At 37.9% G+C, this 23,173-nt stretch overlaps 5 protein-coding genes and 2 pseudogenes across 6 annotated transcripts; 5 read left to right on the top strand and 2 right to left on the bottom strand.

Moving 5' to 3' along the window:
- The first annotated feature begins 60 nt into the window (after positions 1–60).
- Positions 61–867, top strand: LOC104791607 (large ribosomal subunit protein uL11y). The gene has a single exon (XM_010517531.3). It carries the CDS (start codon positions 193–195, stop codon positions 691–693), a length of 501 nt encoding a protein of 166 aa, XP_010515833.1. The 5' UTR covers positions 61–192; the 3' UTR covers positions 694–867.
- A 5,319-nt stretch (positions 868–6,186) lies between these two features.
- LOC104791606 (aquaporin PIP2-1) lies at positions 6,187–8,185 on the top strand. Its single transcript, XM_010517530.3, has 4 exons — positions 6,187–6,787; positions 7,178–7,473; positions 7,603–7,743; positions 7,842–8,185. Exons 1-4 carry the CDS (start codon positions 6,481–6,483, stop codon positions 7,959–7,961), a joined length of 864 nt encoding a protein of 287 aa, XP_010515832.1. The 5' UTR covers positions 6,187–6,480; the 3' UTR covers positions 7,962–8,185.
- A 958-nt stretch (positions 8,186–9,143) lies between these two features.
- On the top strand, positions 9,144–10,556 carry LOC104791604 (putative E3 ubiquitin-protein ligase LUL2). Its single transcript, XM_010517528.2, has 3 exons — positions 9,144–9,596; positions 9,684–10,173; positions 10,250–10,556. Exons 1-3 carry the CDS (start codon positions 9,295–9,297, stop codon positions 10,367–10,369), a joined length of 912 nt encoding a protein of 303 aa, XP_010515830.2. The 5' UTR covers positions 9,144–9,294; the 3' UTR covers positions 10,370–10,556.
- An 833-nt stretch (positions 10,557–11,389) lies between these two features.
- LOC104699108 (blue copper protein-like) lies at positions 11,390–12,537 on the top strand (annotated as a pseudogene).
- A 1,575-nt stretch (positions 12,538–14,112) lies between these two features.
- LOC104791605 (uncharacterized) lies at positions 14,113–16,308 on the bottom strand. The gene has a single exon (XM_010517529.3). The coding sequence runs from the start codon at positions 15,743–15,745 to the stop codon at positions 14,342–14,344; it is 1,404 nt and encodes a 467-aa protein (XP_010515831.2). The 5' UTR covers positions 15,746–16,308; the 3' UTR covers positions 14,113–14,341.
- Positions 16,309–17,691: 1,383 nt separating this feature from the next.
- On the top strand, positions 17,692–19,021 carry LOC147942818 (uncharacterized; annotated as a pseudogene).
- LOC104791603 (putative catabolite repression protein creC) lies at positions 18,592–22,991 on the bottom strand. 2 transcript variants are annotated; one of them, XR_015559246.1, is made up of 11 exons: positions 22,471–22,916; positions 21,907–22,233; positions 21,690–21,798; positions 21,508–21,601; positions 21,040–21,127; positions 20,865–20,948; positions 20,563–20,659; positions 20,390–20,477; positions 20,155–20,260; positions 19,986–20,088; positions 18,592–19,480 (listed from the first exon to the last, which is right to left on the bottom strand). XR_015559246.1 is itself a non-coding variant. In XM_010517527.2 (11 exons), exons 1-11 carry the CDS (start codon positions 22,651–22,653, stop codon positions 19,058–19,060), a joined length of 1,692 nt encoding a protein of 563 aa, XP_010515829.2. In that variant the 5' UTR covers positions 22,654–22,991; the 3' UTR covers positions 18,592–19,057. The 2 variants fall into 2 exon arrangements, 1 of the variants encoding a protein (XP_010515829.2); XM_010517527.2 differs by having other exon boundaries at positions 19,986–20,078; positions 22,471–22,991.
- Positions 22,992–23,173: the final 182 nt, after the last annotated feature.

Below are 23,173 nucleotides of genomic sequence, written 5' to 3'. Positions count from 1 at the left end.
CTGGACCGGGCCGTTTCATATTGAAAGGGCAAGTTGGTAATTTAGTATAGGAACGAAAGAAACCCTAGTTTCGACCACTTAATACGTTCCTCTACTTCAAAAAACCCTAAAAAGCTCATTTCGCAGCAGCCTCTCTTTTCGTTTTAGCCACACTGAGAAGAAGAAGAGCGAAACTCTCCATTTCACAGAACCATGCCGCCGAAGTTGGACCCGAGCCAGATCGTCGATGTGTACGTCCGTGTAACCGGAGGTGAAGTCGGAGCCGCCAGTTCTCTAGCTCCAAAGATCGGTCCTCTCGGTCTCGCACCGAAGAAGATCGGAGAAGACATCGCCAAGGAGACGGCCAAGGAATGGAAAGGGCTCCGTGTCACAGTGAAGCTGACTGTTCAGAACCGTCAGGCTAAGGTCACTGTCGTCCCATCAGCTGCAGCTCTCGTCATCAAGGCGTTGAAGGAGCCGGAGAGAGACAGGAAGAAGGTGAAGAACATTAAGCACAATGGTAACATCTCATTCGATGATGTGATTGAGATTGCTAGGATAATGAGGCCAAGATCTATCGCCAAGGAGCTGAGCGGGACTGTGAGGGAGATTCTTGGAACGTGCGTCTCTGTGGGATGCACTGTTGATGGGAAAGACCCTAAGGACCTTCAGCAGGAGATTCAAGAAGGTGAGATCGATATTCCTGAGAATTAAGGAGCAATGGTGTTTTTTTTTTCTTTAATGGGAATTTGAAATGATGTTGTTATCTCTCTCTATCTCTCCTTTTTTTTACCCTATTTTGTTTTTGTTTGGGAACTTAGCTGCTATGATGATGTTTCAATTAGAATGACTCAAGTTTTGAATTATTATTGTTCTATCTTTCAAAAACCCCAATGGTTTTTCTCTTCTTCTATCATTCGCAATTTAATTTCTGCGTTTTGTTGAGGTGTTTTGTTTTAAGCTCAAAGGTGGGTCTTTGGTTGATGATTAGAATTTGAAACTGCATTTGGTGTTGTATGTTTTGCTCAAAGTTGGGACCTTGATATTGTATGGACTAAGGAATGTGCTTGTTTCTTGGCTAGTGGTTGTAGATGAATATGGTATTAGCATTTTGATGGTTATAAGATGAGAATTTCATGGTGTTTGATTCAATTTCAAGACTGTTTTTTTTTTAATCGCTGCATGTTAGTGTTCACTGCGTATATTATCCAAAACTAGGTTCTACAGGAATTGGTTTCATCTTGTTCTGTCTTAGTCTGAATCTCTCTCTTCAACCTGATTTTGAATAACTCGCCCCTCTTCTTTTCTTATAGATTCTATAGGGTTCAATGTTACTTTTGACTTCAATTTTCCAGTGACTGTTTAATAGTAAAGGATTTTGCGTGGTTTTTCTTCTCATGGGATGGATTATGGTCAATTGATTGCATTGTCTTTTGCTCGATTTCTGAATGATTCTAAAACAATACTTATTGACAAAAACAGTTTATCTTTCTTCCAAATGACTTAGCTTTCTCTGTTTTGTAATATTTTGAGAGAATATGAAACATATGCGATGTTTATACAAAGACTTGTTTGTTTTCACTGTTGCACCAATCATCTGCCCTCACAATATCAGATTCAAGTGTAGTAGAATAATACAACTTTTTTCCCCCTCGAGCTTTTTGATTGTTTATCTTAGATTCTATATATTAGCCCCGCTATGTTGAATGAATAATATGCTCACTTGCAGTATAACAAATAGTCTAAAACAATGTGTTTCTGTAAACTCACGTAACCAACATGTAATGTGTTTCTGTAAACTCACGTAACCAACATGATTTTATGGTTTCCTTTGCCTAAACTTTGAATACTTGCTAATTGTATTGCAAAGCAGCATCTGGCCCTTTTGTTTTTGGACAGTAGTCACAATCTGTTGATTGAATAATATTTGCTCACTTTCAGTATAAACCAATTGTCTAAAGCAATGTATATGGGAGAAAACTGAAAACATAGCAATCCGATAAAGCCCATATTTACAAACGAGAAAAATCTGAGAAGTTTGATTGCTCAAGTTCAAGTGAAAACAGAGCAATCCGATAAAACCCATATGTACAAACGCCTTCACACCTTGGTGGAGTTTATGTTTTGGGTTTTCTATGGCTAAACATGGAACTCGTACTCATAGCGTAGCAAAGCACCATCAAACTTCTACCATATGCCTATGCAGAACAAACGTCAGTCCTAGATTACCAATCTGACAACAATGTTGAACGGCAAGGAAGAATTATGATTGTTTCATCATTTATAATTTATCGATAAAACTATGGAGATACAAATTTACTGATTTTGAATATATCTTTTGTTGCTATAGAAAAGATAACTTGATCACAGCCATTTATTTTTGTTTAACTTGAAACAATATCCTTTCGACTTATATAAGAACAGTGACAGTAACTAATAATAAAAATTCACATAGTGTTTAGGAAACTAGGAACCACTCGTTATCGCATTTAGAAATGGTCCAACCTAAAATAGAATAAGACATTGTGAAAATGGAACGAAATCTTCTGTCATGTTTAACGACAAAACAATGGGTGATAAAAAAGAACTAGTGATTTTAGTGAGATACTGAGATTTTCTAGTTGATAAATGTTTTATATATATTGCCAACGGGCGAGGCCACCGTGAGGGGTATAAATGAAACAGAGGGAGTGAAAGAAAATTACTCTAAATGATCATATGGTGATGGCGAGAGCTAGGCTAAATGACTATACTTTCTCTTACATTTTTTTTTTTTGCAAAAAACAAAAAAATGGTACTAATATGTTCTTAGTAACATAATTATAGCACTTTATTTCATTCTAATAACAGAGGGTACGTATTTAATTCATAGCATGTGTATTCTAAGACGTGGCTTCCCTAACCCTAATACGTAACTCAACAAAAGACAATCTAGGTGAGACGTCAATGTACCCCAAAACGGCACATTATTATTGTACTGGACTGGCCGCAAAATTGGACCTTTGAGAACCCATCAACAAAATAAACGTTGAGAAATTGATACGAGTGTAAATTCTTTGTGACAGTACAAAATACTAGTAACGAAATATTAATAACTGTATACTTCATAGTGAGTTAGTGACTATATCATGAGAAGCCATATAGAGTATATTGTTATTTCACGAAAAATTAATTAGACCCATGTTCTTGTGGTAAAAATCGGATCTACGATGTTCTTGTAGTTACACCTAGTCTACCATTATTAAAACAAAAAAATAAAATCTCATATATGATATCTCTAAAATATACAGTAAAAAGGTGTAAATTTATTTAGGACTATAATTTCAAATTTAATCGCTGTCGGGTTCAATACTAGTAATTAATAATTTTGTGGTTTACAATGATCACCGACGAGTTTGTATGACTATATTATTTTTTACACACAAATTTTAGTCGGACGACGTTACGATATAACATTTGGATGTACGTATATATCCCAAGTGAGTATCATTGAATTGTATGCAAGTATAATAAAGTTTTAATTTCAAAGAAAGAAATCGAAATGTGTTGTTTCGAATTCGACTTTTTGAATGACTAGTGGACAAAAACTACGCAAAACAAAACAACGTCATATTATATTTAACTCGATTTGTCTATAGAACATTAAGATAAGGTTAATGCTAGTTTTTCTGTGAATAGAAAGTGTAAATTTACCAATTGACAATATAAAACTAATTGACAATAGAACGAATTAGATAAAAAATTCATAATTGTTTATATCTTAGAAAAATATAAACAAAAATAGATAGCTGATCACAACTCCGTGCACCGAGTGAAGGTTCCTCCAGCGATTCCGGCGTTGAAGAGGAACTACTGGTCCATGGCGCTTCATCCGTAGTCCATTGCACCTACCGATGAAGTCACCATATCGAAATCAAGGGAGTTTATGGTGAGGAGAAGCTTCCGCAGGACAATTCCGGTAAGAGCTCTACCGGCGGCGTGGCTTTGCGGTTAGAAGAAGGTAGTTCTCGGCGAAGAATGAGAAAGATACGGCGGTTAGATCTGAACGGTTGGAGACGCAGGAGGTTTTGTCACGGCCGGTGGTTTGACGGGGGAGGTCTACCGCCGGAAAGGCAAGACTAAGCCACCGTCGATGGCTGTTTAGATCTACTCCCTACTGCTCTATCTCTATCAGACTGAACCATGGCTTCCAGATTGGATCGGTTTCTTCTTCCTTCTCTTCACAACTCTACGATGGCGGGATGGTGATGGTCCTGTGTCACCTTCTCTGTTTGACTCCCGTCTTCCTGGCTCGCCGGTGGTCCTGGGCCGACGAGTATCCGCAACTTCGTGGGAAGGTGGCTGCACTAGGGTTCTCCTTTGCAGATTAGGGTTTCTGGCTCATACCGGTTAGCTACCGGTTTAGTTTGATATATCCGGATTAATTTTGGTCTTTGTTATCTGGTTTGGTTTGTTGTAATTGGACTGGATCCAAAGCGGATAATTGTATGAGCCTATTCCAGAAATAACCTATTGAGCATATATATTTATAAATTGAAAACTTTTTAACAAAAAAATGGACAGCTGACGTGGAATATTCGTCTAATAGTAGCCGACCAACGTAGCCAAAACGATAAGGTTTGCCACATGGCAAAACTTTAACCATGGAACTTCATCTCCTGTCTTTGTTTTTTTTGGTTCGTCACATTTTTATTTGGTTGTTTTGTCAACAACATATGTTTATTTATTTATTTTGTTCAATTTTCGTTTTCAGTCTGTTGTGTCACTTGTCAGCGATTGTTCGAATTGCGCAAAGAAATTGGAATTAGGATTGAAAGAAGAAAAATGCAAATGATTGGTAGGGTCTTCGCAACGTGGCGTTTTGAGAGTGGTTGAGTTTACACAACGGCTGTGCTGAGTTGGAATACATCAGAATGGACGGTGATGATACGTTTGTCGGGGCAATAGGGTCGGGAAGAGTCACGCGCGCCAGCCACCCTTTCACGTGTCACGTTTTGCCAACACAGCCACATTAGTAAGATTTTAAACCTTGAGTGGGAATCTCGACCCACCCCCACAAAACGGTACCATAACTTTACACCCTGGTTTTAGAGTGTGATATACCAACGACAATTATGGATCGGGTTCGTTTAGGCTTTGGTTAGTTCATGTTAGATATTAAGCCTAGTAAAATTATCAACTAGTTTTGTATTGAAACTACAAAGGGATTCACTGACATATATCTAACACTTAGATCTTAAGACTAGAAAATATTATACGAATATTATACGTAATTAGAGAATGACCATCGTTTTGGAAACAATGTGGAGACAACAAAATTGTTCTGTACACGTACAGTAACTACACTCAAATTTTGTTCTGATGATACTGAACCAATAGCATAACTAACCATGCTTAGTTGGAATGAAGAACTTAGCCATGCTTCGTTGTATATAGCAAAATAAAGTTTTGGAGTTTTGTTATGTGTTTTGAAGAATGAAAGTGCTGATTCGATTAAAAGTGAACGTAAAATTATAATTTTAAAATGCAATGAAACAAAAAGTTGCGGCTTTTTAAATTGTGAAAAAAATGACAGGCTACGGTATTATACGACAAAAAGAAGAGAGCACCATATTGATTGATAGTATAGTATATTGGGTCGGTCCTAAAGAAAATGACATTTAGGTGATGGGGCGGCGAGGCTAAGTTAAAGTAACCATAAAACCTCCATTATTATTTACCCGAAAAAAAAAATAGAAAATTTTGAATGACACAAAACTTATAAAATATTTCAAAGTTGTGGTTCTGATAGCTCTCCACCATCATCATCATTCATCACTGATTGATATACCTCCAATTTCTAGGAGATATATAAAAAACAACTATAGTTTAATATATACGAGTGGATATAAAGTCTTGTCTTATGATATCATAAACTAACTAATCCCATATCATTGTTATGTATTTACAGACGCATGTTCAGTAGATTTGGATCAAATTTTGTTGTCATGGACTTGGTTCAAAGAACTACGTAAAACTCTACTAAAAACGAATATAACTAATTAAACTCAAAAAAAAAAATCTACTAATTAATTTGACTATGTCAACACTTAAAAAAAAAAAAGGGTTCTTGTCTAAATGTATGATAAGCAATCATTAACTAGAATTGGTTCGAATTGTATTTCAGGACAGCTAGCTTATAATCATTTTGTCAAAGCTACTTTCGTCACAATAATTAATCATAATAATATAACTTTTTTATTCATTTAACTTATTAAAAGAATAAAACAAACTCCCATTCCAAAAGAAACCTTAGACATAGAAAAAAAAAACCATAATATAACGTTTGCAAAAATACATTTTAAAATATAACAACAAAAAAAATACACACAAAAATAAAGTAATTAAAAAGAGAGGAGAGCTCTCACTATAAAAACAGAGCACATGTTCCTCTCACTAACCACTCAACAGAGAAGCAAAAGAAGCCATTTGGTTTGAAAGAAGAAGAAGAAGAAGTTAACTATGGCGAAGGATGTGGAAACCGTTCCCGGAGAAGGATTTCAGACAAGAGACTATCAAGATCCTCCGCCAGCTCCGTTTTTTGATGGGGCGGAGCTAAAGAAGTGGTCTTTCTACAGAGCAGTCATAGCCGAGTTCGTAGCTACTCTCCTCTTCTTGTACATCACCGTTTTGACAGTCATCGGTTACAAGATTCAGTCCGACGTTAAGGCCGGCGGCGTTGATTGCGGCGGCGTTGGAATCCTCGGTATCGCTTGGGCCTTTGGTGGTATGATCTTTATTCTCGTCTACTGCACCGCCGGTATCTCTGGTATGAATCTTCTTCACTCTTGGTTTTGGTCCGGTTTAGTTTTAGATTATCCTGTAATTAAACCGAATAAGTTTTACTTTTGTAATCACAATTTATTTAATCGGTTCAAAAACTATTGTTTGGTTGACATCACAATTTATTTAATCGGTTCAAAATGTTAGGTTCCAAAGACAAAAGACGAGTTTACTAATAAAACATTTAATAAGGTCATGATTAGATCGGTTGAGCTTATCCGAACTATAAGTATACATCTCAAATCTAAGCTATTATTTTGATCTTTGAGCCATTGACTAACCGGTATTAACCAGAACTGAAACCGGTTAATTAATTACATGATGTGCCTTAAATTCTCAACTGATTACATTTTGAACTCTGTATTTGTTACCTTAGGTGGTCACATTAACCCAGCGGTGACATTCGGGCTATTCTTGGCACGTAAAGTGTCGTTACCTAGGGCCGTATTGTACATCATCGCTCAGTGTTTGGGTGCGATCTGTGGAGTTGGATTTGTCAAAGCCTTCCAAAGCTCCTACTACACCCGTTACGGTGGGGGAGCCAACTCTCTCGCTGATGGCTACAGCACAGGGACTGGTCTTGCTGCAGAGATCATTGGTACATTCGTTCTAGTCTACACCGTCTTCTCTGCCACTGACCCCAAACGTAGCGCCAGAGACTCTCACGTTCCGGTGAGTCACTTATATATATGTAGTGCCTATTTGATTATACGTACCTAACCAAAGGTCCAAAACCGTAATGGTATTTAAGTGTCATTCGATTTCAGTCTTACTAATAAATTTAAATTGATGAAATGAAAGGTGTTGGCGCCACTTCCAATAGGATTCGCAGTGTTCATGGTACATTTGGCCACCATTCCCATCACTGGAACCGGAATTAACCCGGCAAGGAGTTTCGGAGCTGCCGTAATCTATAACAAGAGCAAGCCATGGGATGACCACGTAAGACTCATCGTTTCTCCATTATATTCAAATAATTACATTCATATGTGGGAAATAATTAATTATCTTAATCATTTTTTTTTGATGAATACAAACAGTGGATATTTTGGGTTGGACCATTCATTGGAGCTGCAATTGCTGCATTCTACCACCAGTTCGTTCTGAGGGCTTCAGGTTCTAAGTCTCTCGGATCTTTCAGAAGTGCTGCCAACGTCTAAAACCCACCAAAACCAGATTCTCAATAATAATAAAAAAATGAAGTTGTAATTTCTGTACAAATCTAAATCAATCAATCACTTGCAGTTTTCTAGCACTTTCTTATTTGTGTTTTCTACTTGCTGTTTTTGTGAATTTTCCTTCGGTGTAATTGTTTTTTCTTTCGCTTTTAATCGATCAAGTGAGAGGAACTAAAATCAATGAAGTCAAAGATGTTCTTGTTGCATTGTGTCTTTACAATTACAATAGTTCATTTTCATTACATAGAAGATCCTTAAAGGAAAAATTCAGAACATCTTTGATAATTTTAAATTTACATGTCAAACGCAAACGAAAAAAAAGATATGTTTCACTGACTGATCCATATTCTTCTTTTGGTATACTGCTAGTAAAAAATACATATAGACAGAGAAATTTCTCAAGACTTGTAGAGTTTCCAAATTACTTCCGTAGAAAGTATAAGACTTATAGTTATAAGTCATATAACCAAATTAAAACCCGACATGAAGACAACTAGACAAGTAGACAACCTTTTTGACTTAAGAGAAGTGAACAAAACACACTCTTCCATCACACGAGACTTGTTTAGTTGTTTATAGCAAAAATGGCATAGCTAGCTAGTCATATGAATTTGTTTTTACTATAATTCGCGAAGGTATGAATGAATACACAGATTTATCTTTGATTCGCTAGTATGAATACGAGAATTTCAACTTTTGATTGTAATAACAGATTCATAATTTGTATCCCTAGTGTGATGGAAGAGTTAAAACAGATTCATAAAATATAAACAGTGTATAAAAACTCTAATTTGTATCCCTAGTGTATATGCCTACTTGTAGTAAATGGCAAAATTAGTGTTTAAACTGATTTGTTTAGCAAAAATGTGTTGGCCTGATACCAACACCTACCTTTGTCTCCCTTCAAGCAGAGTGTTTGTAATATAAATCTCATGATTTGTATCCCCAGTGTATGGCCTATTTGTAGTAAATGGGAGAGATTAAAACGGTTTAGAAGTAACCGACCTAACGCAAGAGAGAACCTTAGAGAAAGATGGAGCTATCAGCAGAGAGGTTTAGGAGGATCAACAGATGAAAACCTTCAAGCGCAAGTAATCCCTTTTGCGTGAAATAAATAACATTATATAAATTAAGGGTCAAACCAATATTTTATGGGTCGATTAGCGTGGCCCATTAGTTGTATCTTAGCCCACATATTAACAAACAGGTGTTAGTTGACCTATCTCAAACTTCTACCTAGTTTTTTCAGTTTACCCGATCATCTTCCTCCTAATTTGTTCCATCTTTGTGTAATCGATTTTCGCAAAGGTGGATCATGGGAAATGTATTTAGCGGTGGAAGCCGCTCCGAATATCACCGATACCGTACGTCGCCGCCGTATCCAAGCCCTAATCTTCAATACCAAGGCAACTATCCGTCGCCGTACCAACACCAAGACTGTGCTAGGTATCCTTATGGTGAGATGGCGTCTCCGGTTTCGTACGTAGAGCACCAGGAAGCAGTGACTATAAGGAACGACATCAATTTGAAGAAAGAGACTTTGAGATTTGAGCCTGATGATCAAAACCCTGGCAAGTTTTTGCTCTCCTTCACTTTTGACGCCTCTTTTCCTGGAAGGTAATGATCTTGATCTATTTGTTCGATGCTTAGGTATCCCACTCAGCCATTTCTAAGGGTTATTGTTATGGTTATTTGATTCAACAGCATCACTGTGATGTTCTTTGCTAAAGAAGGCCAAGAATGTAACATAAACGCGACAAAGGAGGATCTGTTTCCATCCACAACACTTAGTTTTCCAAAAGGTTCGGGTCAGCGATTCAAGCAGGACTGTGGAACAGGGATTGATTTCTCAGCTTTTTCTGAGGCAGATTTGGTTGAGGCAAACGAGACAGATGTGTATCACGTGGCAGTGAAAGCAGAGGTAGCATCAGAAGAAGACGATCATCCTGAGTCTCAGACACTGAACCGACAGATAACTCATGCGGTTTTAGAGAAAGATCGTAAAGGTGAGTACAAGGCGAGAGTGGTGAAGCAGATCTTGTGGGTGAATGGGAAAAAATATTTTCTTCAAGAGATTTATGGGATTGGTAGTACAGTTGATGATAATGGAGAAGATGCTAATGAGAGAGGAAAAGAATGTTTCATCTGCTTATCAGAGCCACGAGACACCACTGTTTTGCCTTGCAGGCACATGGTAAGCATATAAAACGATTTTTTTTTTCCCTGATTGATTGCTAACTTTGATTTATGTTTTTTTATGTGATTTGTAGTGTATGTGTAGCGGTTGTGCAAAACTTTTGAGGTTTCAAACAAACCTCTGTCCCATCTGTAGACAACCGGTGGATAGGCTTTTGGAGATAACAGTCAACACTAATGACAGGAACCAGTGAGCTTTGCTACGTTGCTATTTGCCTGTTTGTATATAGAGAGAGAGCTTCTCATTGTTCTTGTTTGTGGTATATATGCACTATGGAGGGATTAGAACTCAAGTTACTAACTATATATGTTCCAAGTGTTTTGTAAATCATCAGGCTATTTTATCTATACGGGCTTATGAAATGAAAAACTTTTGTAGCACCCGCAGCAGCACTTTAAGAGACTTTAGCCAATCGGATACCAGAGCGAGACACGAGGGATGCGTTGACAAACCGGAAGCACTCCTTGTATTAACTCACTCGTTGACAAAACGGCAAGTTTTTTCATTTCATAAGAGAGCGAATCCGCAAACTGATCCTCAAAAGAAACGTGACTAACTCGAAGCTGGTCTTCTGGATGTGATAGGCTAATGCAACATGCTTCATACGAAAGTGTAAACCCGAATTAGCACAAAAATAAGTAACTTTAAATGTTGTCACAATAGATCACCATAGGAATGCCTAATCTTGAAGAAGTGAGATGACCCCCACTGAAGTTTTATAGGCAGTAAGAGACGTTCCCGCTATATATATGGGTTACATGATAATATATTCTTAGGACCCATTCAGTGCCAATATTATCAGAACCCATCGAGTGCCAGATGATTTTTGATGATGAAGAACACTGCGTAAATTTGATTGTCACAGAATTCGGGAAATTGCCACTTGTATATACTCTTCCAAGAGGGGTATATAATCTAATAATTATGGAAATGAAGAGATAGATGCAATAGTTTGCTGTATAGATAAACTCAAGTTAATCACCGGACAGGCCTATATAACTAGGAACATATTAATATCTTATATAAAATAAAATTAGATATCCCACAAAACTAGAAACACTAGAAAAAAAAAAAACCCCAATCAGAAAAGGATTCATCTAGAGAATCCTAAAAGGACAAGGATTATGATTTAGGGATCGTAGAGCTATATAAATAGAGCACATATGTGACTTCTTTTTCATCAACACATTCATTCATAGGCCATAGCTGAGTTTCATTAAACATCTCATCATCGTTCTTCTTCCTATCCATACGATCGGAATCATGATCACCAAGAAGATCTTTGGCTTCATGCTCGTGATCATGTTTCTCTTGAGTTGCACCTCGGCTAAACTATACGCAGTCGGTGGTGACTATGGATGGACTATCAAGGACGACTCTTGGGCTGAACATAAGAAATTCCACGTCGGAGATTCCATCGTCTTCGAGTACGATCAAAACATCAACGACGTCGCTCAAGTTTCCAGCGCCTTAGAGTATGATTCATGCAATTCTTCTTCTCCTAAAGTTGTTTACAACACCGGATATGATGTTGTTACCTTCAAGGAACCAGGACATCACTACTTCATCACCTCTAATCAATTTCAATGCCGCGTCTCGGGACTTAAATATGACGTTTTTGTCGTCAATGACCTGTCACCTCCGATTCCTTCACCACCACCACCGAGCAAGGTCCATGAACCGTCACGTCCGGCTCCTCCACCATCACCAAGCAAGAAACATGGCCTTCACGTCAGATTCCTCCTCCATCACCGAGCATGAACCATGAACCGCCACGTCCGACTTCTCCGCCACCACCACCCCCGAGCAAGAGAGGAAAGATCTACAAGGTAGGTGATTCTAAAGGATGGAGCGTGTACAACAGTTACTACTATTACAGGTGGAGTAAAGATAGACAATTTCGTGTTGGAGATACTCTCTTTTTCCAATACAACAACAAACTCAACGACGTTAGAGAAATCACCGATGATCTTGACTTCAAATCATGTGAACCAAATTCTACCGTTGTTGTGTACAAGACGGGACACGATCTCATTAAGCTCACCAAACCAGGAGTGCATTATTTTGTAAGCTTAAAGACCGGTCTTTGTCAGGCTGGCATTAAGCTTCGAGTCACGGTGCAACCATCAACCGAAGACGTTACTTTGCCGGATGTTCCCAAGACGCTCTCACCTATTCACCGCTGCAACAGGTGGCGGCCCTGGTTATGCATTTTCAGACCTCATCACTAAGCATTGGAATTAGTTTTAAGGGTTTTTGTTGGTGCTATTTAAGAGTTTATTTTTCTTCTTCTTTTTTTTTGGTTTTCTATTTTGTTAGTCGGAGATGTCTACAATATATATTAAGCATTATCTAATTCAGCCAAAAGCTAATAAACTCATCACCACTACTTCTATAAAGTTTAGACTAATAACAACAGTTTTCTTATTCCAATAACTACAATTGTATAATCATCTTAACCCTTAACATTGTTTGCAATGCAAAATTTCACCAGTTACGTACAAAAGAAGAAATATACTGTTTATGTCCTCATGCTATTTACAGGGCTGGCTATATTTTGCTGTATGTCAACCACCTTATCAAGTGGCGTTTCCCTTACTCACGTACTCAATTTACACATGTGTAATCAATAATTTGTGCATAGCTGTTTTTCTTGCCTTCTCTACTACTGACTTATCAAAATTGCCAATGATGAGCTAGCTGGTGGCAGTGCTGCTCTTACTCTTGCGGTGACTGTGGCATCCAACTTGTTTTTTCAATGGGCGAACAAGTTGGATGCCAACTAGATTATGAAATCCTCTCTTTCCAACATCCGCTTCTCCTAATGCTTCTTTCAAGTTGGCTCACAATCCCACACAATAGTTTCTAAAACCTTTGAATAATTTTCTAAAGTCGTATAGGGTAAGCCTTGGAGTTTCGCTTTGTTGCAGGAATCTTAATGTTGTTTTCTAATTATGTCTATAGTTAAGATTCTATGCTTTGACATTTATTTTACCTGAAAAGAGTACAACTTCCCACGGCATTGATGAGCCATTCACAAGCTTATCAAATAGCAGAAACCGCATTTTTGGTCATGCTTATGACTTGCTAAGTAGAGCCAGACCATTCTATTATAATTAGCTTCCTCCTCACTGGCTACTTCAAAAGGCCTTACTTTGTTAGTGCATTTACCTGGTGTTTTGGGGAACTTAATACTATGTTTATCTCATGATACCATTCTAGGTACCATTAGCAGGTCAATATCACTGCTATTATCCGTTAAGCCTAAGTTTTTTCTTTGCCGCCGTTGGCATTGGAATGTATGCATTTCTCTTCTTTAACATATGTCGAAAATATCCCAAGTAAAGAAGCATATGGGAAATATTTGGAACACGTATTGAAAGAAGATTCGTATGTTTCCTACAGATTGCCGCATCTTTCTCTACTAGCATTCAATACTGTTTCGATCCGTGTCCTCTCATATGTTTCAGGTAGTAAGAACTCCAAGGAAAATGCCACTGCAGTCTTGATCGTTTCAAGAAGCCAGGTAAATAACAAAGTTAGCCTTTAGCACCGATTTGATATCTTAATATGGAAGTTCTTTTCTCGTGGCATAGAAAACACAACCGGTAATGGTGGCGGTAGTGGAGCAAATTGGGAGGTGCATTTGGTGACTCAGGGCTATTGGTTCTTCCTTGTGTAGCTGCACACCTGAACCAGGTTACAAGTTGTCTTATAATATACTTATGTGCAAATTTATTTTGATTATTGACATATATTTCTGAAATGTGTAGATCATGATTGATTCAATTCTTGTCAACATATGGCTCTGAGCGGGTAAAGATACTTCGACTGATGTAAAGACAGCCTGAGAGACAGAGAAATAGAATACTTTGGTACTATAAGAGAGTTCCGGTCTTGTGATTATAAGTTGTATAAACAGAGCATCAAAACCAGTAGAAACAAACGCAACTCAAGAAACTTCATTGAAACATACACAAAACAAAGTTCATACAGACGACAACTTATTTAGGTAGAACCACAGAAGTGCTGGGTCGCTGGAGCAAACTTCTGTGGCTTTGCTCTATACATGAGCAAAGATTATATCAACAGTAAAAAAACATAACATCACCAACTTACCAAAGAACATAATTTTTAGTTTATAAAGCTCCATCTATTGAGCTTATTAGTCTTCCCACCATTGATGGACAAAGACGCCACTGTTCCTGAGGCTTTTAAAGATACCACTGCAGTCGCTGTACCCTGTGCAGTTAAGAACCAATTCATCAACTGAGCAGATCGCTCCTGTCTTTATCAGCTCTGAGAGAAACTTCAGCTCAGCATCGCTTGTGTTCATCTTCAGAACCACAAAATCAGCGTAGCTTGCTGTTTCATTGAACCATGCTAGAAAATCAAAGCTATCATCTTCCACAAAAGGTTCTTCTTCTTGATCTGCATGACCGGCTACTGTTTCTTTAGTTGCTACGAGTCCCGGATGATAGATGAAGGTTACGCCAGGGCTTTTGACATAAGAAGTCAAGATAGATGTGTTGTGATGCACAAAATAGCTATTAAAAGCTTTCCTATCGATAGGGTATGATGGGAAGAACCAATCTGATCTGGCTTTAAGATGATCAGCTGCACCAACATCAATATAAACCAACCTCTTCCTAGAAGAGAGATCAATGAACTCAGGCAAGTAATGAATACGTCTCTCGAAATCCAAACGCTTTTCCTCTAGAAGAGGCTCCAATAGTCCAATGTACGGTCGGTTGCTGAGAACAGAGGAGCACTCAGCGGGAAGGTCATGATGATGAGTTTGATCCAAGCGGAAACTATCTTCACCATCTTTCTTGAATACAACCAAAACCTGTTCACCCAATGAAGCAACATGAACCACACTCGAGTTCTTCAGCAAAGAAGAAACAGGGGAAACCAATCTGACCAACCCGTTTGAGTCAGATCCACTAGTAGTACCAACAAGCATAGCCCCGGTTCCACCAGGTTTAAGTATACGCTCGATCTCATAAACAAGCGAAGCAGGGACAGTAACTGTCTCAAGATCCATAGAAAACACAAAGCCAAAAGATGCATCCTCGTAACGTAGCTCACTTGTGAACTTCCTATGCTTGAAAGCGAAAACAGGTGGTGACATGTAAGCCACACTAGCATCAGAGATACCTTGTCGATTCATCGCAAGAACAGCTGAAATCGATCTCCGACCAATACAGAGAGCTTTAGAATCATTACTCAGAAGATTCATACCAGTAAGCTCTTTAACAACTTGAGTAGTCAAATCAATGTTTTCCTTACATTTCTCTGACTCCAAATAGTTCAAAACAGGTTTAAGGAACCTGTTTGATAACAATCCGTTGCCTTTGAAGAGGAACGGACCAAGAAACGCGAAGTTCACGGCGCACTCATCAACCTTACACGGCTGAGTATTAACGTTGTTATTATCATTCTCACCGCCGAGGAATCGTAAAACAGATACAACAGAGAAAGCGCAGACGATCACGAGGGCGCGTAAGATAACGCGCCGACGGAATGAGCTAGGCATCAGTTTCAGCTTCAGCACTCCAACGCCCATAAAGATCCGAGTAGTTAAAAAAAAAACAAGATCCGAAGAGTTTGAATTTTGTAGGAATTCAAGAGACGATTTTTAAGAAACCAGTTTTTGAGGGGGAGAAGAGGAGAAGAAGAAGAGATTTAGCGAGTGCAAAACCTGGAGGAGGTATGGTTTCCACCCACGAGGAGAACTATCGAATTTTGTAATCCAAACCAGACCCTTCTTGATTCACGTCTCTGTATCAGCAAAAGATCCATTTTTTTGTTTGTTTGTTTACCCAGTTGATCGAACCATAGGCAAGTTCTTCGAGATCTAGCTACATACTACAACGATGAAACTCTCTTCTCAATAAAGATTGAAACTTTGAAGAAAATGCTGATTTGGGGATTAGGGTTTCGTAAGGTAAAGGTAAAGGTGGGAAATCTGAAGAGAGTTTTGGAAGTCGGAAAGAACGAGAGATCTGTGAATCTTAGAAGAGCTCTCAAGTGAAGTAATAATAAAGTGACAACGGAGAAGGGACGAGGAAGAGAGAGATAAGTGGTACTGACGTCATCATGCCACGTGGTTAGTTGTCAAGCCTTCGTTGAGTTGTTAAACTAAACTTTGATTTTGATATGATAAGATACGGTAAAGTGTTACGCAAATCCCAATGGAGCCTGAATTATATAATCGGATTAGTTCCTAAATAATCATCCTTAATCTCATTACAATCTTGTCATCTAAAATAAAATTCATAATCGTTTCAACCAGTCGAGATGGGACAAATAATTGCATGTTCGCATTTTGTATCTCCTAGTAATAAAGTCAAGCGATTTATTAGAATGTACATTACTCATTAAATAAAAAGACTATGGTTCGGAGAGTGAATCGAAATCCACCGACACTTGATGAGATATGCGCCATACGATTCTATTTTCGTTTGTATATATAAAAAAAAATACTGGAAATAATTTTTCTAACAATTATTGGCTTTGTTTCCAGCTGTCTTGAATCTCTCTCTCTCAAGTGGTGGTGCCTACACATCAAATGCTTAAACTATGGAGAGAAGTAATCTCAATACAAATTTCATTTGCTAGTTTTTAATAAAGCAAATCAGTCTCTCGTATTTAACCACACATATGTGGAGAGTGGAGAAAGAAGGTTTTTCTTACGCATATATACACGAAATACTAGATAAGTTTGTTTTATGGTAATTGTCAAATAAGTTAAAGTGATAGTAGTATCATTTATGTCGTCAAGTCATCAGTTTAGAAGTATGATTGAGAGCGGAGTGGACGAAGCAATGAATATAGCCAAAAAAATCGGTTGGTTAGTCTTCCCTTAATTTATCTCTTGTAGGTCTTGTCACGGTTCTTTGTTTTGTTTTCCAATATATCTGGTTAATAGTGGTCTCGCATATTATTTAAAGAATTGTTGAAACAAATTGGTGTAAAGCTAAGAAAAGTATAAGGTAACCATGTCAACAAAAATGACTAATTTTTAGCTAAATTAATTATGAGAAAATATAGTACTAATAAATGATATATTTGCACTTGTAGGATTTGCTTCTGAGTGTTGGATTGGGTTGCTGATTCGATTTGATTTTTAGCTAAACTCAAGAGAAAATATGAAAAATATTCTACTAAATGATATATTTGATTTTTTTTTTGACAAATATTGATCCAAAGTTTAGTCCTTCAAACTTTTTTTTATCTAGTAGGGATCATAACGACAAATTTTTGTTACCTTTAAACTTTTTGTTTTATCTAGTGATCATGATTTGATAGGCAATTGCCAAAAAAAAAGAATTAGGAAAAGTTTTGCTAATTTGCTTTGCATATTTTGGGTTTTTGTTAAGAGACACCCTTTTTGCTTTCTACTCAAGTTTCTCATAACTCCGGTGTTATTCTAGATTGAAAAGGCTTGGTTGATAGTATTTGAGCGTTATTTATAGCATAAATACGTTTCTCCTCCATCAGATGAGGACCATGGATCTGAAAGAGATCGTTATCACTGAGAAGGAACGTGTAATATTTGATCTGCTTCTTCATGCCGTCCCCAACACACAACTTCGTGTCGTTGGTGGTTGGGTGCGCGACAAGCCTATGAGGCAAGAATTTAATGATATTGATATCGCAATCGACAACATGCCCGTACGTAGTTTTCTTGTCATGTTCAATGACTATTTACATTCACAATAGAAGGATGAAGTACAGGGCCGTATGATTGAGAGTAAACCTGGACAATATCAACACTGAAGATGCGTCTTCAGTGGGGAACAAAGAAGGCTCGCTCTGTATGCGGCTCAGTCTCTCCCGTTTATGGGAATGGTTTACAAGGATAATGCCAACGGAAAATTCGTTCCCGTTGCCGACTACATTTTCAAAGTCTCCATGAAGCGGAAGAGCAGTGACGCTAAAACAATTGTTCATATACACCGTGCTACGGAGAGATTCTTACCGTTGATCCTTCCTCTTCAGTTGAAGAATAACGACGTACAACTTGATGATCCAGAGGTCCCGGCTACATCGAGACTAAGAGTACTCACAGGTTTCTTCTACGAGAAATTAAAGACTTATGGCGTGATGCCCTCTTGACATCACTATTGTTGTTGCGTACTGATGATGGTAACGGCGGGAATAGCCTGGATTATGAACTTGAGAAGAAACGAAACGTTTATCTAAACATTCAAGATAGCATTATTCAGGAACTGGATCTCGATGGTATTTGGAATGTTAAACCTCTAGTGAGTGTAAGTGATATCATGAAAGCTCTAAAACTCGAAAACAAAGGAAGAGGACCCATCATCCGTGAATGGCAACATAAATTGTTGTTGACATGGCAATGTGACTTTGGATTTTGGAATATGATGAACAAATACTGTTGCATTGTTAAAGACTTCGAATTTTATTATCTTTGTTTCTTTTGGTGCTGTAATGTACATATCCTTTACATAATTTCCAAGAAACTAAATGAAAAAAAAAAAAAAAAAAAACAGAGAAGGAATCGTTTAGTGTACGCAAAAATCATGAAAATAAAGAGTGTCTTCTTTCTAAAGCACACAAGTGGAAATATTGGCTGATGGGAGAACACATTTTGTTTTCTTTCTTATAATCACATCAGAAATTTCTCTTTCGTCTCTCACCCATATATTCTCTTCTATGCCCACAAACTTTGTCAGCCTCCAATTTAAAGTCAGAGCTCAGATATTGATCTTTGTTTTAGAATAAAAAACAAAACCCAGTCGAATTTTATTCACAGGGTTTTTTCTTTAAGGTTTCTTTTTCTTTTTCACTTAAGAAGGAGAAACATGACTAAATAGTAATAGCACCTGATTTTCAGACAGCATCTCTGTCATTGCTTGAAACTAGAACCACTGATGCCCTTGCTGCTCAGTGAAGTTTTGTTGTCTTTAGGGGAGCTTGTGCTCAGGAGGGCACTTGTCGGATTTGCTTCTGGGCAGCTATTGGATTGTGTTTCTGAGTCACTGGGCCGTGTCCAAATCTTTATATGGCCTTCTCGGCAAGCTGTAACGACTGATTCTTCTGTGAACATCAAGCCAGAGAGGGGCTCAGTGTGAACTCGGTGAGCTATGATTGGTGAGAGCTTTGGAACATCACGTTTGCAAGGAGCGGGTTGAAGAGTTCCCACTGGTATGACATTGTCCCAGTGAGCTGATTGGCTTCCTGTGCTGTAAGTGGGAGATCCTCCCGGTGGTCGCCTAAGTGGAACTACGATCTCATCCATTTCAAGATCCCAGAGAAGTAACTGTGTGTCCTGGGAATGCAGCAGAGGAAAGTAGTAGAGTGTATGAGGCAAAAGATTTCCAGATCATATATAGGAGAATCAAGAGATTTTTATTGTAGGGTCTATGGTTTTTTTTATAGCAAATTAAATTAGACACTCGAGACTTTCAGGCAACATGTTTCTTGAAATGATCTCCTCAGTTTCATAAGGCAGACAAACGAATCTTTATCTATAATTTGATATGTTAATGAACAAAGCTGGATAAATGCACGATCAGACCCTGTGAAGCTACAATACTGTGACTAAATCAGATTTCCACTTAGTTTCTGATCATCCTAAGAACCTATCTTCTAATACTTCTTGTATCTTTCCTTTTCCTCATCATTGATGATAAAAAATGAGGGTACAGTTTGAATAATTAAGCCAATCAAAGTAATATAGATAATTTTAACGCAAATCCCATAATTAAAGCACATTTCAGTTCTTTGCTAACTGTAAAGGAGAACCTGAAAAATGGGTAAAGACATAGAAATACCTGACCAACTGATCCAAAACGGTACATGACATGCTCTCCTGACCCATCCGAATTTGGTGACGACCAATAGGAATCAAAAGCTACTCCACTTACCTGAGAGCAACTATTCCGACATTAGTCAAGTGCTGTTTATGTTAAAAGAAATCTTACTGAAAATCAAGAACCTTACCCACGAATTGTGTCCCTCACCCCACGCCACGACCTTCCGATCCTCCATACTCCACACTTGAACCAAGTCATCTTCACCTCCAGTCAATATGTACTTTCCATCCATACTGTCAATGTCAATGGGGATCACAATGTCACTAAACAGTATCATTCGGGGATAATATGCTCACACCAATGACATCTATTTAAAACGTCAATGAAGAAATAAAGTTTCCAAAGGAATTATATTCCATCACCTCCATGAACAGCATAACAGAGCACCATAATAACTTTTCCCACCACATACTAGCTTCTGGGTTGAGAAGTCAAAAATGCGAAGATAGCCTGTAAATGGAAAGAAATCTTAGTGCTTAATAAAGAAATACATAGAGAAAGAAAAAGACAATACGACATAATAGAGGCGCCTTACCATCTCTTCCAACAGTCGCCAAGTGTGCCCCATCATTTGAGAATGCAATGCTGTTTATTGAACCTTGACAGATATGCCATCTCGCAACAGGATTACTCTGTATGAATACACACAGGAATGAACAATGGTACATCAAAATATGTTTAATGATAGAAAGAAAGTATGAATATCTCATACCAAACATGTCATACAAAAATTTATTAAGACCACTGGCAACTGATGATACTAGTAGAGAATAGGCATGTACCATGTGCTTCGAGCACCTATATAAGGATCTAATAAATGGTTGAAAACTCACATACCTTGCTATATTTTGCTTTGTCAACTGAAAATTGTGTAGGATCTCTTATAGCAGGAAATGTTGAGTCAGTGGCACCATCTTTGTTCTATTCAGTTAAATTAGGATCAGGGATTAGATAAAATTAGACAACTTAAAAGTCATATGCAAGCAAAAAAAATTCCGATATTTGAGCTTGCCTTCTCATACACGTACAAATTGCCATCAGCATGAGCAACGACGAATGCTCCATCACCTCCAGGCACCCAAGAAATACTAGTGCAACGACTGTTACAAAGCACCAAATTTTGCTTTAAACTTAGAAAATGCATGACACCAAAATAGATTCATGTTTAAGCTTAACCAACTTAAAAATGTACTCCTCTAAGAATACATCCTGTTCTGTTATAATTTAAATAATCTACTGTCACTGAGAGTTTCCTAGAACACAGTCCATTAGAATGAAAAAAGATGAACTAGACTATAACTTTGTTCCGCTGACATAACTACTAGCAGAAGTAAAAACGAGGAACACATAGAGATTCTTAGACAAAGAAAATGTGAACCAGTAAAATCGATTCGTCAAGTGTCACTAACAAATAATAGCAGTATAGCACAGTCAAAATGTTGGAGGAAAAAATATATACACGAAAAGGATAAAATCTTGCCTGTTATTCACAGAACCATCCTTGTTATAGTGCAGTGCACCAACAAGCTTCTTAGAGACATCCTGTAACTGCTGTCTTAGTGATACTGTGTACACTACAATAACACACCATAACAAATCAATCCAAGAGACAAGGCAACTAGATCAGAGATGTAAAAAAATAAGCTCAAACTTCTGAATTACCATCCCCAGAATTTAGCCCAATAAGTAAGTCATGCCCATCCTTAGCATCCGGATCAAAAGCATGACACATAGGATTTGAATTACTGAAATGGATAGACTTTACTGGATCCTACATGAAAGAAGTTTCCTAAACCATTACATCCGAAAGCAAAAAAAAAAAAAACAGAACATTACAGCTAAATCATTAAAAGGAAAAACAAAGAAGAAAAGTAACTACCTTGTCTTGTGAGTTCAAGTCACAGATAAAGATCGCATCACTCACATTGAAGACCAAGTAAGTTCCTTTCCCATCGAAATTTGTATTTGTAATCGAAGTGGTAAAATTAGAAGCAGCGAAAGAGCCACTAATCCTGGAACTAGCACTCACATTTTTGCCCCCTCCATTACCTCCAACAAAACTAAGCGCACGACTCCCATTTCCAGTGCCTAGCAACCTTGCTGTTGCTGAACGGAATCCGCTACCAGCAGTGTAACCGGAGGACGAAGAAGAAGTACCAGTTGGGGTCGTAGGAGCAGCTCTTTCCTTAAGCTGTGCTAGTGTTACCTGAAAAAAAAACAAAAAATTCCCAATTCCAACATTGGTAAGCAAATGCTACTGAAACCAACTGATCAACTAAATAACCTTATGCATTCTAATACATATTTCACTATCAAAAGATTCATGATGATCGATACTAATTCCCAAACCCAAACTCATTCCAATCGAATTACAAAAACTTCAATTAGAGAAACGAATCAAAGTATCAAATATTAAAAAATCCCTAAAATCAAAAATCTTAACCTGAGTAACCGTTTTGCCATGTGCGTAGTGAAGGAGACCAGAGGAATGCGTTTTCTCGTAGTGAAGCTTATACTTCCCTTCAGGCGTCTTGAAATAAGTCTTAATCCCGGGAGACTGAGGATTCGCCGCAGGTGAAGACGATGAAGATGGTCCAGATATCATCCCATTAGAAGTGTTCATCATGGTGTTGTTCGCTTGCTATAATACTCTTCTTCTCTAATCGTCGACTCAATAGCATCTGATCACGATTTCACACAAAGCCCCCCTAGGGTTTTCACCCAAATCGAAACCCAGAAAATTTATGCCCTCTTCTTGCGATGTTGTTAAAATCAGAAAAGTCTCGGCCGATGAATCCAAAACTAGTCTTGCTTCTGAGGTCTCTCTCTCCAATGGCTTACCGAATCAAAGGGGTTATTATGATATACTACTACTACTGTATGCAAACTACTACTTGTTTGTTTTCCCATACATATATTTTATCAAAGCTTTGACTCGGAAGCGATTTAAAAGTCATTACAATCAACGGCGGAGATTCTCGTAAGAAAGATTTAACGGGTGGAGATACTTTTGGTCTGATGGGTCGGGTTAATAAAGTTATTCGGTTTCGAGTTTCTGATACGCATAGATCACGTGTGCTGACGTCACTGGATATCTCAGGCCCATTTTTAAGCCCATTACCTTTTTGACTTATGAAATCACGGCC

This window comes from Camelina sativa, chromosome 6, assembly GCF_030686135.1.
Source record: "Camelina sativa cultivar CO46 ecotype springtype chromosome 6, ASM3068613v1".
NCBI classification, from domain to species: Eukaryota; Viridiplantae; Streptophyta; class Magnoliopsida; order Brassicales; family Brassicaceae; genus Camelina; species Camelina sativa.
Note: the sequence above shows the minus strand (reverse complement) of the source record. Positions and strands in the feature narration are given on the sequence as shown.